The sequence below is a fragment of the Erpetoichthys calabaricus genome, chromosome 1, assembly GCF_900747795.2.
Source record: "Erpetoichthys calabaricus chromosome 1, fErpCal1.3, whole genome shotgun sequence".
In the NCBI taxonomy this organism is placed as follows: Eukaryota; Metazoa; Chordata; class Cladistia; order Polypteriformes; family Polypteridae; genus Erpetoichthys; species Erpetoichthys calabaricus.
In genome coordinates this window covers 333,896,059-333,916,186 of record NC_041394.2, presented here as the reverse complement: position 1 = coordinate 333,916,186, position 20,128 = coordinate 333,896,059, and the positions used below count along the sequence as shown (strand labels likewise).

Below are 20,128 nucleotides of genomic sequence, written 5' to 3'. Positions count from 1 at the left end.
GCACGAAGTCTCCTCAGCTCTCTGCTCACCTGTGCTGTTGTAATTATGGGTGGGGATGTCTCTCCTGGTATCAGCAGAAGGATGTGTGGAGGGTGCAGTACTCCGAGTACTCACTAAACACAGCTGTTAATAGATTATGAATGATTGTCACCATAAGGCTGTCTGGTAAGCATTCAAAGATGTTTATCCAAAATTATGTTAATTTGGTTCACACCCAAAAAAAATAATTCAATCTAATTGCCAGGTCAGGAAAGGCTACTTTAAACAAAATGCTCTTAGACATCAATGTAAGTTTGTGCAATCACATACACTTAAGCTTAGCATACTTGGGTACACAAGTCAATTTTAAGCATGGATGATTTGGCAGTGAATTACCAAAGCTCAGATAGCTTGACTGCAATCAAATAACCCAGTGTGCTGCACGAGTTTGTCATCACCTATCCAAAAATAATTCAACTATCTCCTAGGCCAGCTGGAGTTACAGAGCAGCCAGTGCAGCCTCCCACCATGTCTGCTTTAGTAATTATATACAGTGTCATACAAGCAGCAGAGTTAAAGATCTCCCAATCAAAGAACTGAAGTGAAGAGGTTGGAAATCCCAAGCTTGAGCTCCTGGCGAAGAAGAGTTTATTTGTATAGAATTTGGATTGAGTGACTGTTTTCTGCAGCATAACTTTGACTAAGCTATTGAACAAGACAGGTTTCATCAGTTATTGCAGCTTTATCAAAGGAGGAGCATTGCACAGGCTTAAAAAGCATAAAAACTACCTATGGAATTATTCGGTGAAATAGAGAAGTCATGGCTGGAAACCTCAAGTTGTACACAGATCTGAGACAAAGCTACTTTTTTTTCCCTTCTGATGAATTTGTTTGAAGAAATAGCTGATAAACGTAGCACTTCTTTGTAAATCACCAACAGCCTAGTTAGTAGCCCCAGCAGTGATTTCTGGAAGTTGTGGAGGAGACGGAGACTCCGTGACTCAGGTAGGTGGCTCTACTCCACTTGTAAGTGCACTACAGGTAGCTGACCCTGTACAATACAATACGATACAATTAGTTTTTAGTATAGCACTCTTCATTGAGTGCAGGTGCACAACACTGTGAGCAATTCTCTGTTAAAATACAAGTACAGATTATAAGAATTACTAAATACAGAATTGGTACACATATAAATGCAGATTTGTTAAAACACATGGAGATCAAATTAGGAACTGATTAAACATTAAATGGAAGCCAACAATATCTGTCAATTAATTAACTGATGAACAATGGCCAGTTGACAACAGCGGAAATTAAAATCGTTAAAGTCAAAAACAAAGTCACAGTCCTGGAGACCTCAGCCAACTGGCTGCCTACCCCCTCCTGGATTTTCTATAGTGGAGTCTGTGCAGGCCGTCCAGTCTGAGGAGAGAATCTTTTCATCCATTGATTCCAATGCCCCTTTAGCCGAGATGACTTTTCCATGGCCAGAAACCAACAAGAAAATCAGAATAAAGGAGGGTTAGTACGGTAATAGTTTAAAATATTGCATTAGTTATATGTCTATTGTGAGTGCTGAAGTCGAAAAATGACAAGATAAACACCAATTTAAAATTAAAAGTAATTTCTTAAATATTTATTCTTGGTGAGTTAGAGAGACTGTGAGACTGCCCCCAAATCCACACAAACAATCCCCCCACTCCCCCCAAAAGCTCTGCCAACTGATTTGAGTTCAGGCAGACTTGCCAAAAAGAAAAAATGTTCTCTTTTTTATCACCTAGATTGTTCATTAGCCAAAGAGAGAACAGAAAAAAACATAAAAGTTCATTTTGAGATCATACTTACTGTAGATTAGGGTTACATCTTAATTTATGACATACAGGAGTATAGAAAAACAAAGCAGTACCAGGCACTTGCATTTTCTAAAGAATGTGCCCTTCTCAGTATACACACACAAACCCATTTTAACTCTTTGAGGGCTGAATATTTTTTCCAAAAAACAGTTTCTGAAAAGCAATGGTTTCACACAGAAATCAACATAAAACGTCTGTTGCTGCATGCTGAGGCAGCCAGTTTGACAAGAATGTGCAGCAGGCTTGCTGGCAAGCTGTCTTCACGTGGCTGAGGCATTGCCATCTAGTTTCTACCTCTTATCATTGTTAAGTGGCATTCCTCCCTGGCGAACATTGCCCTAGGCATATCAGCTACATCAACCCATTCAGCACCATGATTAGCTAAGGACCAGTCAACTGAAGCTGGAACCTCACATTCGTTTTCGATCAATTGTATCAAAATTGCATTCCGACAAGTCATAGTTCAGTTCAGCGATAACATACAAAACATCGTCCATGCAGTAGTTTGCTTTATGCATTCACTTTATTCTCTCGCTAGATGTCAGTGCTATTTTTGCTGTTGTTTGCACCTTGCTATTCACACAAGCGCAGGAAATCTCGGTCAAACCAATGAAGCTAACTTTCCTTCTAACAAAGAGAGTCCAGCTTACAGACGATTACCATCGTCAATCCTCCTTTTGACAAAAGTCGACATCAGCCCTGAAAGAGTTAAGCAGTTTTCTTAAAGTTCATTGCATTAATTATTAAGAGATTACATTCTTATAACTTTAATATCTTCATTAGATTATATTTGTTTGACTAGATTAATAATCCTTATTTATTAATTCATAAATGACATTTTTGTCTTATATTTTCAAGCAAGAGTGAAGAAAAGATCACATTGATTTATAATATCACAGGGTGTTCTGTTAATATCAAGAGGTTAGCACTTTCACATAGAAGAATCTAAACCAGTCTCATATTCTGTGCATAAACATAATTCCTTTCCAACCTAAATGAAGATCAAATTATACAGAAGTATAAAATCATATAGTTCTCTGCAGCATGATTAATACAAAATACAGTCATTGGTATTTTGTGAGTTAAAATACTTATAATCATCTGTAGTGGGCTTGGGGTCTGCTTCCTGCCTTGTGCCCTTTGTTGGCTGGGATTGGCTCCAGCAGACCCCCGCAACCCTGCACTTAGGATATAGCAGGTTGGATAATGGATGGATAGATGGATACTTATAATCATTACAGTTAATAATGTTTTTTCTGCTTTCTCACTATACAAATGACTAACAATTAGTTAATGTTCTTGTCAGGCCTCTGCCACCGGTGTCTTCATATTAAATCATGTTAATTTACTTGATGCTGAAATGTTTTTCCAGTTATGTGGAAAAAAAAAAGTTATAAAAAAGTCACCTAAATACACACTTGATTATCTTAGTACAGCACCACTTGGCAGACTGATTAACCAGATGAGGCACACATTACCTGGCGGTATATTCAGTAACGTTTGTACACCCCACTCCTGTGCTGTTGACTGACTCCAGGAATTTTTTGGGTCCCCCCTCATGTTTATTATTTAATAAATAAAAATATATTTTATATTTATTTGAGCTTTTCTTCTTCAGTTAAATATTTACTGAAAAATGGTTTATTTGGACTTTGGAAATGTATTGCTACAGTATAAGAGTTCACATTAAAAATACTGAATGGATAAATATATGTAAATATCTTTTGTCATGGAGAAAATTAGGATGACTGTCAAGGGGGCTGAATACTTATGCATGCCACTGCACATACAAACACACACACACCTGTTCAACAGCTTGTTAATGCAAAAATCTAATCAGCTAATCACGTGGCAGCAACTCAATGCATTTAGGCCTGTAGACATTGTCAAGATGACCTGCTGAAGTTCAAACTGAACATCAGAATGGGGAAGAAAGGGGATTTCAGTGATTTTCAACGTGGCATGGTTGTTGATGCCAGGCAGGCTGGTCTGAGTATTTCAAAAACTGCTACTCACCATTAGGATATGCTGATCTCTCAGTCTTGGTCTTACCACTTCCAGGTTACGAGAGATTTTGGCTGCTGCTTCATCCCTATGGGTTGCACATTATTGTCCATATGCTCTGCTGCCTGCCTGCTTGTTTACTTCTTGAATCCTGTGGATTTCCTGTTGGATTATGCTGTTTTATTTACGGCATTGTGCTGCTATCACTACTGGACTGCCTCTTGCTGTAAATGTTGAGAGCTTGTGGTCCATATCATTAATCCTCTAGTTATTTGCAAAATGCTAAAATTGCCCTATTTAACATCCCACCCTCTAATTAGCGAATCAGCTTTTATTGCAGACTTTTTGTGGGGCATAGCATTGCTTTTTTTGTGCTTGACAGAAACTTGGCAACAGCCAAATGAGTATTTTGGATTAAAAATGGCTCTTCCATCTCACTATTGTTATCTGGAAAATCCACATATTACTTGTCATAGGGGTGGTGTTGTTGTTATATATTCTTCTAAGTTTAGAGTCAAGCCAGTTTCTGCTCACAAGGTTTCATCATTTGAGTATCTGACACTACTGCTGTGTGGTGCAAGGCCTCTGTTGATATAAACCGTCATTTTTGTCTTCTTGGCAGAAGTCAATGAGTTGCTCTCTTCTCTGTGTTTATTGTAATCTGCGGTGCTATTGCTTGGTGATTTTAACTTACATGTAAATTCTGTGATTTCTCTACAACTGTCTGATTTTCTTAATGTACCTCAGTGCTATGATTTTATTCAGCATGTCAGTTTCACTACTCATGCTAGAGGCCACACACTTGAGCTTGTATGTAGCTTTGGTGTTACTCCTGATAATTTGTATGGTATTGATTTATCCATCTCTGACCATAAGGCTATTCTGTGTTATATGCTTAATCTTGGTCAGCCGCATGGGAAATAGTCACTTTGTAATATCACCTTTAGGGACATGAAAACTATCAGTGCCACTGCTCTTGTAGGTACATTGAAGCAGTGTCCTCCTCTGGCTGGTGTTTCTTTATCGCCTGCTCCTTAGTTCATCACTATGACTCTATATTTTCACCTAGTCTGGATCATCTCGCTCCACTTAAAACTTGTAGTGTGATATTTACGCGCTCTGCTCCTTGGTTTTCTCCTGAGCTGCGTCACATGAAAGCTTGTGGGGGAGGCTTGAATGCCTTAGTAGAAAAAAGAGCTTGGCTGTCCATGCAGCTGCCTATGAATTGTCTTGTATGTTTTAAATCACAGTTTAAGGACTGACAGCAATTTGTTGCCGTTGATAAGTTTAGGTCTGACATGTTTTATTTGTTCCAGGGTGTCCCTCAGGAATTAGTTCTTGGTCCTCTGCCCTTACCATTTATATACTTCCTCTCAGTGCCATTAGGCAACATGGTCTACAATTTCATTATTATGCTGACGATGCACAGATTTATTTACAAACAGAGCTTATGCAGACATTACCTCTTCTTGCATTGGTTGCCTGTTTGGCTGATATTAAACACTTGTTGTCTGTAAACAACCCTCTTGAGCATGGGAAAGGTGCTATATAAATAAAATGTATTATTATTATTATTAAACTTTCTTAAACTGAATAGTGATAAAACAGAGGCTTAAATTATTGCATGTCCAGGGACTTTAATACTAGGGTGTTGTACCGTGTTAGCCATTATGAATGTAGAGAAAAGCCAAGCAAAATGACACCTTTTATTGGCTAACTAAAAAGATTACAATATGCAAGCTTTCGAGGCAACTCAGGCCCCTTCTTCAGGCAAGATGTAATACAGAGACTGGAGTCCCCTGTGTTTATATACACACTCCAGGACAAGAAACAACATTGGTAAATATTTAAATGAGAAATTTTAAATGTAAAAAATTAATAGATTCATTCAGGCTAGGGTTAATTTAACAAGAGAGAAAAGAACAATGCATTGTCAAGATCTCTGGATAAGATAACTGTAAAACAAAGTCTTTTGAAGTTTGTAATGAGTTTTTTCAAAACAATGTGAGTCTGTAGACAGGTTGTCTGTTATTCTGAGAGATGTAAACAATCCTCATATCTGGCCATAAAACTCTTGTCTTTATTCAATCCATGTTGTAAAGTATTAAATTTTAGCATGAGTTTAACTTCCCATTCTTTCCTCTCTTGCTGTGTTTTGAAGTTGCCCATAAGCACTGTGACGTTAAAGTCCTTCTCACAGTGTCCATGGCTGTTGAAGTGGGCCGCCACAGGAACATCTGTGTTGCCATGTTTAATGTGGAACCTGTGGAAATTCATTCTCTGGCGGAGTGTTTGTCCAGTTTCTCCCACATAGAGTGCAGTGTCAGGACATTTCATGCAGAAAATTAGGTAGACTACATTAGATGATCTGCAGGAAAATGATCCCTTGATGTGATGTTCAAGTCGGCAGTGTGGTATAACAATACGGTCTGTATCATAGATGTGGGCACATGTTTTGCATCTTTTCTGTAGACATGGAGATGTGCCATTTTCTGTTGGTTCACTTAGGGAGCCTCGGACAATTAATTGTTGAAGGTTTGGTGGTTATCTGTATGCCAGGAGGGGAGGTTCTGGAAATACATTTTTCAGTGTTTGGTCATTGTTTAGTATTGGCTGAAGTTCTTTTATAATTTTTCGAAGTGTTTCAAGATGTGGGTTGTAGGTGACAACAAGGGGGGTGCAATCCTTGTTGTCTTTGTTTTTATATTCCAGAAGGTTGTCTCTGGGTATGGCAGTAGCTCTTCTTATTTGAGTGTCTGTTGTTTTCGGGGTGTAACCTTGTCTGATGAAATCTTGTCTGAGCTCCTGCAGTTGTTGATCCCGGTCTGTCAGGTCTGAGCAAATACGATTGTACCGTATTGCTTGGCTGAAAATAATGGAGCGCCTTATATGCTTGGGGTGGAAGCTATCACTTTTCAGGTAGGTCCGTCTGTCTGTCGGTTTGTGAAAAATAGAAGTTACAAGGGTGTTGTCTTTCAGTTGAACGGTGGTGTCAAGGAAGCTGACTTCTGTTTTTCAGTAATTCAGCTTCAGCTTTATGTTGGGGTGAAAACAATTATATTCATTATGAAAATGGAGGAGGTCCTTCTCACTGGCAGTCCAGATTATGAAGATGTCATCTATGTAACGGTGATACAACATTGGTTTTACGATGCACATTGACATGAAATCTTCCTCCAATTTTGCCATAAAAACATTTGCATAGTGAGGTGCAAACCGACATCCCATTGCAGTCCCCATTTGTTGCAAGTAGCAATCCTGTCCAAAAGAGAATAGATTATGTGTCAGAGTGAATTTTATCATTTCTATTACTGACTTTGTGGGTAAATCATGTTGTTTGAGGTACATTTCACATGCCAATATGCCATCATCATGGGGGATGTTAGTGTAAAGTGCCTCAACATCCATTGTGGCCAGTAAGGTTCCCTCAGGTAAGGGGCCTAAAGCAGACAGTTTTTTTAAGAAGTCAGTGGTGTCCTGGATGTTGCTGGTTGTATTACTGGTGAGGGGTTTAAGGATGTGCTCCACCCAACCTGAAACATTTTCTGTAAGGGAGCCAATTCCTGAGATTATAGGCCTTCCTGGGTTCCCTTCTTTGTGTTTTTTAGGAAGCATGTAGAAGTAACCCATTTTGGGGTTCTCAGGAATTAAACTGTTTACATGATCCCTGATGTCAAGAGGAAAGCTACTTACTATTTTTTTTAGTTCCTTTTTGTAGAGATCTGTTGGTCTTCTTGCAGTTTGTAATAATGCATAGTATTAGACAATTGTCTTTGTGCCTCCTGTATGTAATCTGATGTGTTCATGATGACTAAAGCACCCCCTTTGTCTGCTGGTTTGATAATGATTTCTGTATTTTCCCTTAGTGAATGTATGGCTCTCCGCTCATCCCTAGTAATGTTTTCTATCCGATTCTTTAGTCTTTAGTAATCATGAACACATCAGATTACATACAGGAGGCACAAAGACAATTGTCCAATACTATGCATTATTACAAACTGCAAGAAGACCAACAGATCTCTACAAAAAGGAACTAAAAAAACTGTCTGCTTTAGGCCCCTTACCTGAGGGAACCTTACTGGCCACAATGGATGTTGAGGCACTTTACACTAACATCCCCCATGATGATGGCATATTGGCATGTGAAATGTACCTCAAACAACATGATTTACCCACAAAGTCAGTAATAGAAATGATAAAATTCACTCTGACACATAATCTATTCTCTTTTGGACAGGATTGCTACTTGCAACAAATGGGGACTGCAATGGGATGTCGGTTTGCACCTCACTATGCAAATCTTTTTATGGCAAAATTGGAGGAAGATTTCATGTCAATGTGTATCGTAAAACCAATGTTGTATCACCGTTACATAGATGACATCTTCATAATCTGGACTGCCAGTGAGAAGGACCTCCTCCATTTTCATAATGAATATAATTGTTTTCACCCCAACATAAAGCTGAAGCTGAATTACTCAAAAACAGAAGTCAGCTTCCTTGACACCACCGTTCAACTGAAAGACAACACCCTTGTAACTTCTATTTTTCATAAATCGACAGACAGACGGACCTACCTGAAAAGTGATAGCTTCCACCCCAAGCATATAAGGCGCTCCATTATTTTCAGCCAAGCAATACGGTACAATCGTATTTGCTCAGACCTGACAGACCGGGATCAACAACTGCAGGAGCTCAGACAAGATTTCATCAGACAAGGTTACACCCCCAAAACAACAGACACTCAAATAAGAAGAGCTACTGCCATACCCAGAGACAACCTTCTGGAATATAAAAACAAAGACAACAAGGATTGCACCCCCCTTGTTGTCACCTACAACCCACATCTTGAAACACTTCGAAAAATTATAAAAGAACTTCAGCCAATACTAAACAATGACCAAACACTGAAAAATGTATTTCCTGAACCTCCCCTCCTGGCATACAGACAACCACCAAACCTTCAACAATTAATTGTCCGAGGCTCCCTAAGTGAACCAACAGAAAATGGCACATCTCCATGCCTACAGAAAAGATGCAAAACATGTGCCCACATCTATGATACAGACCGTATAGTTATACCACACTGCCAACTTGAACATCACATCAAGGGATCATTTTCCTGCAGATCATCTAATGTAGTCTACCTAATTTTCTGCATGAAATGTCCTGACACTGCACTCTATGTGGGAGAAACTGGACAAACACTCCGCCAGAGAATGAATTTCCACAGGTTCCACATTAAACATGGCAACACAGATGTTCCTGTGGCGGCCCACTTCAACAGCCATGGACACTGTGAGAAGGACTTTAAAGTCACAGTGCTTATGGGCAACTTCAAAACACAGCAAGAGAGGAAAGAATGGGAAGTTAAACTCATGCTAAAATTTAATACTTTACAACATGGATTGAATAAAGACAAGAGTTTTATGGCCAGATATGAGGATTGTTTACATCTCTCAGAATAACAGACAACCTGTCTACAGACTCACATTGTTTTGAAAAAACTCATTACAAACTTCAAAAGACTTTGTTGGACAGTTATCTTATCCAGAGATGTTGATAATGCATTGTTCTTTTCTCTCTTGTTAAATTAACCCTAGCCTGAATGAATCTATTAATGTTTTAGATTTAAAATTTCTCATTTAAATATTTACCAATGTGTTTCTTGTCCTAGAGTGTGTCTATAAACACAGGGAACTTCAGTTTCTGTATTACAAATTGCCTGAAGAAGGGGCCTGAGTTGCCTCGAAAGCTTGCATATTGTAATCTTTTTAGTTAGCCAATAAAAGGTGTCATTTTGCTTGGCTGTTCTCTACAGGGACTTTAAGAAAACAGACAATTCCTCAGTAAAAATACTGGGCTTTATTACACCTTTTCTGCACAGGTTAAAAATCTTGGTGTTATTCTTGACCCTGCACTCTCCTTTGATCTACATATTAATAATATTACCAAGGTTGCCTTCTTCCACCTTAAGCGGATTTCAAGGTTGTGTCCATCTCTGTTACTGCAACTAAAATGCTCATTCATGCTTTTGTCACCTCGTGACTTGACTGTTGCCATGCAGTGTTGTTTGGTATCACTGCTTGGAGTCTAAACAAGCTACAATATATATAAAATTCAGCAGCAAGAGTGGTTACACATTTAAAACTCTGGCAGCATATTACTCCTACACTTTTAAATTAACATCAGCTACCTATCCTTTTCCGCATTCAATATAACCTTCTCCTTTTAGTTTTCAAGGCTCTTCATAGTCTGGTCCCACCTTACCTGTCTTCTTTATTATGTCCATTGTGATGGGTGGCCGGGATGCCCCTGCTGCATATGTTCCAGGGGAGCAGCCATGGGCTCCTCAGTACCTCCCCCGGGACGCTTGATGGCAGCTTCCCTGGCTGACGATGGTGCCTCAGTTTCCCACAGGGCTCCATGGGAGATGGATTTCTCCGCAACCCTGTGGCCACCAGGGGGTGCTGCATGGATCCCGGAGCCAACCTGGACACCTCTACAGCTCCACCTGGAAGTGCAATTAGCAACAGGTGATCAAGCACCTGGAGCACTTCCGGGTGGGCTATAAAAAGTGCCAACATCCACCACTCAGGAGCCAGAATCGGGAGGAAGAGGACGAGGTTGCCTGGGAGGAGTGGTGGTGCCAGAAGGGCATATTTGTGGTGATTAGTTTTGTGCTTTATTTGAAGTGCTTTGGGACTGTGTATTGCCTGTGGGGTTCATGGGGAAGATGTGCCCCACAGGTGAAGAAAAATAAAGACTGTGCCTTTTTAAACATGTGCCTCAGTGTGAATCTGTGCCAGGTCGGGCGCTATATAGCGTCTAATTCACACCATATATTGCCTGCTATGGGTGAGCTGGCTGTTAGTGTATCAGGGCAACAGTTATGGAATGCCCTGCCTTTGGAGCTCCATACATCTACCTCACTTTCTGTTTTTAAATCTAAACTTAAAACCACCTTTTAAATATGGCTTTATGGTGTTCTCATCGATTATGTTTGTATATTGGACTGTTTGATTCTATGCATATTGTTGCACAGTCTTCTTAGGTACATTGAAAGGGGTTTTTAAATAAAATTATTACTATTACTACTGGGATTTTCATGTAAAGCCATCTCTGGGGTTTACAGAGAATGGTCTGAAAAAGAGAAAATATCAAGTGAAGGGGAGTTCTTTGGGCAAAAATGCATTGTTGATGCCGGATGTCAGAGGAGAATGGCCAGACTGGTTCAAACTGATAGAAAGACAACAGTAACTTAAATAACCACTCGTTACAACCAAAGTATGCAGAAGAACAACTCTGAGCACACAGCACATCAGACCTTCAAACAGATGGACTACAGCAGCAGGAGACCACACCGGGTGCCACTCCTGTCAGCTAAGAACAGGCAACTGAGGCTACAGTTCACATGGGCTCACCAAAATTGGACAAAAGAAGATTGGAAAAATGTTGCTTGGTCTGATGAGTCTCGATTTCTGCTGCAACATTTGGATGGTGAAATCAGAATTTGACGTCAACGACATGAAAGCATGGATCCATCCTGCCTTGATTCAGCGGTTCTGACTGATGGTGGTGGTGTAATGGTCTGGGGCATATTTTCTTGACACCATTTGTAAGCATATGTTTAAATATGTCACTGTGCTCTGTGGAAATATATCTTATAAATCTGCTTTTTTCTACTCAAATGCATAGCTGACACAGAGACAGATTAAACACAGGGGATCACCACATAGAAATACTAGGCAAGCAGTAAGACATAAAGACAGATTGGAACAAACGGAAAACGTGCAGTCAGACTGTGAGACACTGTGTGCTATTGCTATCTGTTAAGTCAGCAGGGAACTGTATCCTTGTTTAGGCACCGTTGCCTTGTTTGGAATTGCATGTTCACCCAAAGGAGGCCCTGCACGTGAAGAAAACCGTATAAAGCCTTGGCACATTGCCTGGCACACCTTTCAATCCGACTGAGAGATGGGAGATACCATCATCCAATCCCGAAAATGCCTTCCACTGCACCGACGAACATCGACAGACTCAACACCTTGGTCCCCAACTTCCAGATTGGGTTTGCCATTTGCTTCCCTCATCTGTTATGCCAACATTAAACAAAGTTAAGTTATTTTTCTTGCATGATTTCTTACTGCTGTATCACTAGGGAAGGGTATCACCTTTTATGTTATATCTGTATAGATTCGGGTTACGTAACACGCCGCAATCACGGAAGAACTCATTCCCAAGAAGCGCTGGACACAGCTTTGGGCCCCTTTGTACCAACTGAGCATCATTTAAATGCCACAGCGTACCTGAGTATTGTTGCTGACCATGTCCATCCCTTTATGACCACAGTGTACCCATCTTCTGATGGTTACTTCCTGTACGATAACACGCCATGTCACAAAGCTCACATCACCTCAAACTGGTTTCTTGAACATGATAATGAGTTCACTGTACTCAAATGGCCCCCACAGTCGGAAGATCTGAATCCAATAGAGCACCATTGGGATGTGATGGAATGGGAGATTCGCATCATGAACATGCAGCCAACAAATCTGCAGCAACTGAGTGATATTATCATGTCAATATGGACCAAAATCCCTGAAGAATGTTTCCAGCACCTTGTTGAATCTGCCACGAAGAATTACGGCAGTTCTGAAAGTACTAGCCTAATAAAGTGGCCTGTGAATATATACCGTATATACAGTGCCCTCCATAATATGTGGGACAAAGACACAGTTCTCCTTGATTTCCCCCCTCTGCTCCACAGTTTAAAATTACAAATCAAACAATTCAGACATTGTGATTGAAGTGCATATTGCAGACTTTAATCTAATCGTATTTGCATCACACCATGAAGAAATGACAACATTTTTTCGACACAGCCCATGAATGCCCCCCACCATAGTTTTTGGGACACAGCAATGGCAGGTCTATTAAAGCCATCATATTTAGTGTTTTGTCACATGTCCCTGGTTCATATACATGACCAGGCGCTGAGGATCTTCTCTGGTGATGCTCTTCCAAGCCTCTAATGCAGCAGGGGGTTGATTTGTTTCGAACTAGTTTTGTAAAACTTGACTTGCTTGTAATTTGATTTTAATAAATTCAATAAAATGTTCAAAAAAGAAATAGTACAGTTTTATATACTAATTACTGATAAATATCTCTATATTGAACAACACAAAAGAAAATATAATTTACACAAAATTACCTGTTTTGAAATTCTATTAAGATGTAGAAGAGTAGAATTTTTGTTTTCCTTACTGAATAAATACGGCAAACACTCTTGATAGAGCATTAGAACAATCCAGACAAGAACAGGCCATTCAGCTCAATAAGCTCACCAGTTCTTCCAAATAACTTAAACTAAAAAGGCTCAGCTCTTTTAAATGTTCCTAATAATTCATTCATTGCAGTCCTACAATCAGCCTAGTCGCTCATTTTTAGATTTATTCCAGGACTGCTAAACTGCACACAAATGACCCTGTAATTGTTTCATTTAAATGTCTTCTCTGTCTTGTTTGTTCTTCTTTTCACAGTTCCTGCCTACTGAGGTCTCACACGGGGTTTGGTAAATAGTGACTTAAACAGAGACGGGACATTTACCCCTTGAGTCCTACATTGTGTCTTCATCAAATCTAAAAATGTCTGGACTCTGCTCAAATGAGAAATTCATTGCAATGGTCCCTAAGAGAAGGAGACGTGATGAAGATGTCACTGCTCTGTCAGGTGAGAAGAATTGGGATATTTTTTTCTGGAATTTACAGTAATTTAGGCAAAATCTGGGTTTTTCTTTCAATCCACATGTTAGGCCTTATGACTTTGCTGAGCTACTGCTCAGGAACTGTTGTCACGCCTCGTAACAAAATTTAGTTGTTTGGTGTCCTTGATCTGTCTGAGCAAATTTTAATTCAAACTTTTTTTTTTGGTAGCCAATAAGGGTTTGGTACAGCACAATTTTTTGCTGTTTTCATCGGGGTTGAAACATAATGAATAGAAAATCTGAGTGTGTGTGTTTGAGAAGGTGCTCATCGGTACTTACATCATCTGTTTTGACCTTGGAAGGTGAAGGAGGTGAGATGCCAGCGTTAACCAGTGAAACTGATATATTGTCTACATTACATTTGAAGGAGTCAGCCTAGAACATAGCAGAGTCATTAGAAGAGGTTTTCACTTAAATAAAGATGGTTTAGGCTCATTTAGGAAATGGCAGGCACTAGAGGCGTCACAAAGAGTAAGAAGGCTGGATATCAAACTGGGAAACTATTCCACAGGCTAGTGGAGTTCAAACTTATTAATTTATTTATGGTAGTGAGCCATCATTACATTGTTAAGGGTGACAAGACAATGAAAACTTCCACCTGAGCAATAGTATTTGAAGAAAGTGTTTAATTGTAACATAAACATAAAAAACATATAATCCAGTATACAAAGAAACATGCAGCAAGTGGTAATAGTGCATCAAATGGGCAACAGAGTCAGTCCACACTAAAGATACAAAAGAGAGAGAAAAGCATTTGAAATTGATAATCAACCAGAAATTTAAAAGTAAATCGTCAGACTACTAGCAGTTTTCTAATTTTTTTAACAGTACTAAAGGAATAGTATGAAATCACTTCATAGAGCAATACAAAAGCTCCTACAGAGAACCTGCAGAGAGCTAAAGTGTTGCTGTAATACATTAAATGTATTAACAAAGCTATAATATTAAATGTATATGGTTTATTTAGCAGTGGGGAGAGGAAACCATCTTTAATTTACTTTAAATTCCACCCCTTAAATAATAATCACATCTTGCCTGAAGAAGGGGCCTGAGTTGCCTTGAAAGCTTGCATATTGTAATCTTTTAATTTAGCCAATAAAAGGTGTCATTTTGCTTGGCTTTTCTCTACATTCATAATGGCTGACACGGTACAACACCCTAAATAATAATTTCATCCAAACAAATTGTAAAATGAAGCTGTGATAGAGGGCTTCATATGGAAGGTGCTGTAGCTTCAGGTATTTCAGCTTTGTCCAAATAGGCCTGTGCCCAGTAGTGCAGACGTCAGCAACTGTGACATCAGATGACAAATGATAAGAGGTGCTGTGCCATAATGTAATGGTTGGAACTTCACTCCTGGGGTGTTGCTATAGATGGAGGAAAGTGGAGGACAAATAGAAATATACTGAGCAGATGAAATTTATCCAAGTTTATAATTACTTTTATGCAAGGTTGAGCAAGAAAATTACAGATTATATGCACACATTCTTAGTGTTTGTTTTTCAGACGTCATTAAATTCTAAACACAGAATTATACAGTACATTGTAATCATCCCATTGTATACAAATATGGTCAAGCCAATATCAGAAACTATAAATCAGTTAGCTTTACATGTGTTGCTGGAAAATTAATATTATAAATACTATTAAAGGCAACATTGAGAGACATTTGCCAAATATAGGTGTCAGTATGGGTTTAGTCATGGGAGGTTGTGTTTCAGCAGTTCTTTGGAGAACAACAAAAGCGTATGATCAGAGAGGTGCTTATTTATTGAAATTAGATATATTTACGCCAATATTGAAAACTATTGAGTTGGTTGGTTGTGCTTTTGGCTTCTGCCTTCCCTGCTGCTGTTTGCTTTTTGGATTGCCTTTGCTGTTATCCTAATTATCACTTTTTCTGGATACTTGTGCTGCTCATATCTAGATTTTGGGAATCTTTTTTTTACTCTGTATTGGCATTTGAAGTTTGTACCTGCTGCTAGGGGCTCACTATGCTGTACTGCACCAGTTTACCCGTCCTACCCTTTTATGCACCTGTCCACCTGACTGCAAACTGCTGCTCCCCTCCCTCGGTTTCCTACTACTGTTGATGCAGATGGTGAGTGAGTCTCCACTCTCTCAACTGGCTGCACTCAGCAGTTTTTTTGTTGAGGTTTCTTTCTTTTAATCGATTTTTAAGTGTACAGCTAGCTGGTTCTGGGTTACCCAGTCCTGGCTGTCGTATGCGCTTGCCCAAGATGTCTGGGGTGTAATATCAGCTTCAACTCCAATATGGCGCTTAGGTACGCACCTTTGCAGCTTAGAAATATGCATTTTCAGCACTGACTATACTCTCTGATTTTTGGCCTTCGCAAGATTCATAGAATACTTTGACATCCATGATATGCTCATCACTTCTTTAGACGCTACTTTTGCGTACATCATTGTTTTGCCATTGTGGTCCCCTTGTTTTGGATGTATTCCAAAGTGCCTTGAGCATGGGAAAGGCACTATATAAATAAAATGTATTATTATTATTATTACTAGCCAACCCGCGGCGTAGCATACGCCGCATAATTATGTATTGATGGGTGAACACTTCCTGAAAGACACAGTTGTCCAAATGGGGTTGGTTTTGAGGATACGACTGTAGGTGAATGAAATGATGTAACTCTGGAAAGGGCAACATACAATACAGCGTTTTACACGCTGCATACAGCGAATTACATCGAAGTATAGACACTGCTAAGACCATGGAATACCCCTTGCAAACTGTTTTACACGCTGCATATAGCGATTCACATCCGCAACAAACAAATTGTTTTACACGCTGCATACAGCGATTCACATCCACGACAAATATGATTCTTCTTAGATGGTGCTGTTGCGTCCACCCTCGCTCTCGAAGCATACACACTGCCTGGTCATGTGCCCGCTCGCAAGAGCAACTAACAGAGACCTGCCCACCAACTGTAAGACCATGGAATACCCCTTGCAAACTGTTCTACACGCCGCATACAGTGATTCACATCTGCGACAAACAAACTGTTTTACATGCTGCATACAGCGATTCACATCCGCGACATGATTTTTCTTAGATGGTCCTGTCGTGTCCACCCTCGCACTCGAAGCATACACACTGCCTGGTCATGTGCCCGGTCGCAAGAGCAACTGACAGAGACCCGCCCACCAACTATAAGACCATGGGATAGCCCTCGGAAACTGTTTTACACGCTGCATACAGCGATTCACATCTGCGACAAACATGCCTCCTCTTAGATAGTCCTGCCGCGTCCACCCTCATTCTCGAAGCATACACACCGCCTGGTCATGTGCCCGCTCGCAAGAGAAACTCACGGAGACCCGCCCACCAACTCTAAGACCATGGTGTGTAAAACAGTTTGCGATGGTGGACACGGTCGTGCATCATAACCGAAAAGAATACAATGGAACCTTGGTTCACAACCATAATTCGTTCCAAAACTCTGGTCGTAAACCGATTTGGTCGTTTTTAAGCACAAATATAGTTAATTAAACCATAGAATGCACAGCGTAATAGTAAACTAAATGTAAAAACATTGAATAACACTGAGAAAACCTTGAACAACAGAGAAAACTAACACTGCAATAGTTTGCCCTATAGCGCTACCAACCGCTGGCTAAAAACTTTTTTTTTTAATGAGTTTTAAGCACAGGGAAAAAAATAAACATTTGAAAAAATCTGTAATTTAATAATCCACCAAGAAAAGTAACATTGCAACAATGCACACTATGAACCGATCGCTGTAAACAGAAGTGAAAACAAAATCAAGCCCAGTGCATTCTTTAACTGCCTTCCTACCTTATGAGTCCAGCCCCCTCTCTCTCGCGCTGCCTGTGTGTGTGCCTCTGTCTCTCTCTGGCGCTGCCTCTGTGTGAACCGAGGTTCCACTGAGGTTGACTAATGAAAAGTCAACATGGCTCAGAGGTGCATGTGGAGTCTAGCAGAGACGAATGTGAATGACGCCCGGTGTTGTGAGTTGCTGCGTCCAAGTTGGTGGGCGTGGCTCGGCGAGTTGTCGTCGTATCCAATGGCGTTGTGTTTTGTGAGTTGCTATGTCCAAGTTGGTGGGTGTGGCTCTGCGAGTTTTCGTCGTATATAATGGTCTTAGAGTTGGTGGGCGTGGTTGTCTTACGTGCTTTCCATGGGTGGCTACTTGTCGGCAGGCTTAGTGAATTATATATATAGAGTCTATCTCTAAGTCTGCATTCACTTGACAAGCAAAAATATTTGGAGTCATTAATCACCTTCTTCAAGTTCGTGAAGCAAATTCTAGTTTTGGATACTTTGAAATGTTGATTGTGTCTGACATCCGATGCTAAACGGTCCCTTCCTGAGAAACAAAGCACTGATGATTACTGTATATACTCACGTATAAGTCGTGTCTTGAAACCTGAAAAATCGATCATAAAATCAGACCCAGACTTATACGTGAGTATATACAGTAATCATTAGTGCTTTGTTTGTCAAAATTGCGACACTTACATTTTTGCCTCCTCCAATCTCACATCAGTTACTCAGATGCATCGAATTTTGTTACAGCAGCACAGTTACCAAGTTCTTTCGCTACTTCAACAATGTTTAATTTAAAACCAGCTTCATATTTTCTTCTGATCAAATGCTCCATCATAGATAAGGGATGCTCTTACGATAAAGGTGTATGAGAATGTAAGATACAAAAAAATGCAAATCATTGCAAACGTCTCTTCGGAATAGTTTGGGTATTACCACGTGGTCACAACAGAGAGAGAGAGAGAGAGGTTAGGAGCACAGCGCATTACCACACCCACATCCCCTTATTTAAACCTAATGTGAAACTACTATTTCTTAGTTTGCTTTTAAGTTTGTTAATCCTTTCTCTTTTTAACAGTCTGTCCAGACCACATCGATCTTGGAAATATCTATGCTTTACTCTCCTGATGACATGACTTCTTATTATTACTCCATTATCTGCAACATATTTAACAGTTTTAGCCATGTAAAAGGCCAGACTGGTCACATTTTCCCAGTCCTTCCCATGGTTTTCTCCAAAATTGAAAAGAATTGATCAGCACCTTGAACACTACTAAAAAAACAGATCTTAGTATCCACTCTTTAGCTTACACTTGAGCATATGATCAAGTATATTGATGCTCTAAATAAAGCCAGTTCTTTTTACTATTTCTCTTTTATTAATAAGCTGTAATCTTAAAGCTATTTTTACTTCAATAAATAGACTTGTATAACCCTCTACCTCATCTGTTTTTAGCTCTATAGAATATTGTGAGGCTTCTCTAATTTTATTTTATTATTATTATTATTACCATGCTTCTATTAACTTAACCTGTTTGTTGTCTGGTACAAATCTTGTAATCGATATTTAACCCACTTCCTATTGTCCAGATGACTTGACATTTTGCACACTTATTCACTTCCGATGACAATACATGAATCAATAATCAGTTTCACTATTGATCAATTAATCCATGTTAATTAAGAAATTAAATTTTCATATGAAGAATAGTTCAAGATTTCACCAATAGATGGCGCTAGTAATGGATAGAAATAGGACGCCAAATACAGGACCTGAATTGTTCGAAGCTAACAGGAAAGAAGCCTTGCAACAATGAAGCGTTAGCCAAAATGGAACGATTGAGATCACTGGCCTAGGATTGAACAACTTTGACCGACTTTTCTAAGGAATGCCCATTGGGTAGCATTATCCTCAAGGTATATCTCAGACAACTGACATGACATGACTGACAAAACTAAATTGACATACTGCTCTCGCATCGCACTCTAAAAGGTACAGTCCACTGATAGACCATAGGGTCTATCCTTTTTGCATCTTGTATGAAGATGTGTGCAATAGAAACGTCAAGGAGGTGTTAAAATATTGATTAAGAAATTATACTAAAACAAGCCCAAGACTAAAAAGTTGAAAATAATATATATATATATATATATATAAAAGATACTTTTAAAATCAAAATTTAAAAAACACTTCTTAAAATCTTAGCAAAAGCGCCCATGCTTCTATTTTACGAATGATTTATGAGAGACTTATTTTTTACTTTTGAGTACACTTTTTAACTTAATATAAGTGTGGTTTTTAAAAAGTATTTTTTATATACATATTTTATTTTTACAACAAAACAAGTAAAATATAGCGGCAGTTCTGTCAAGCTAATCCTTCTCTTCTTACTCATGATACAATCCATAAAACTTCAAAGCAGTTGCTGTCGACTTTCATTCCCACTGATTATTTTTTCAGTTTCTAATCTAGTTACAAAATTAGACTCCTCCGCCTTGAAACAGTTCTCTCCAGTCCCATCTCCGACCGAATCAATAAGTCGGTAGCCTCTGACTCTATTCCACTTGCCCACAAAATTGTTGCTGTTATTCCTTAAACTATTTAATTTTAATTGTTCACATAGCCTGCGGTGGGCTGGCACCCTGCCTGGGGTTTGTTTCCTGCCTTGCTCCCTGTGTTGGCTGGGATTGACTCCAGCAGACCCCCGTGACC

At 39.4% G+C, this 20,128-nt stretch overlaps 1 protein-coding gene across 1 annotated transcript in view; it reads left to right on the top strand.

Moving 5' to 3' along the window:
- The first annotated feature begins 885 nt into the window (after positions 1–885).
- LOC114665951 (NACHT, LRR and PYD domains-containing protein 3-like) overlaps positions 886–20,128 on the top strand; it is a 49,140-nt gene continuing 29,897 nt past the window's right edge. The window contains exons 1-2 of the mRNA XM_028820632.2: positions 886–984; positions 13,378–13,567. Of these exons, the coding sequence (XP_028676465.2) occupies positions 13,483–13,567 (85 nt within the window). The 5' untranslated portion in view covers positions 886–984; positions 13,378–13,482. The remainder of the gene's footprint in view (positions 985–13,377; positions 13,568–20,128) is intronic.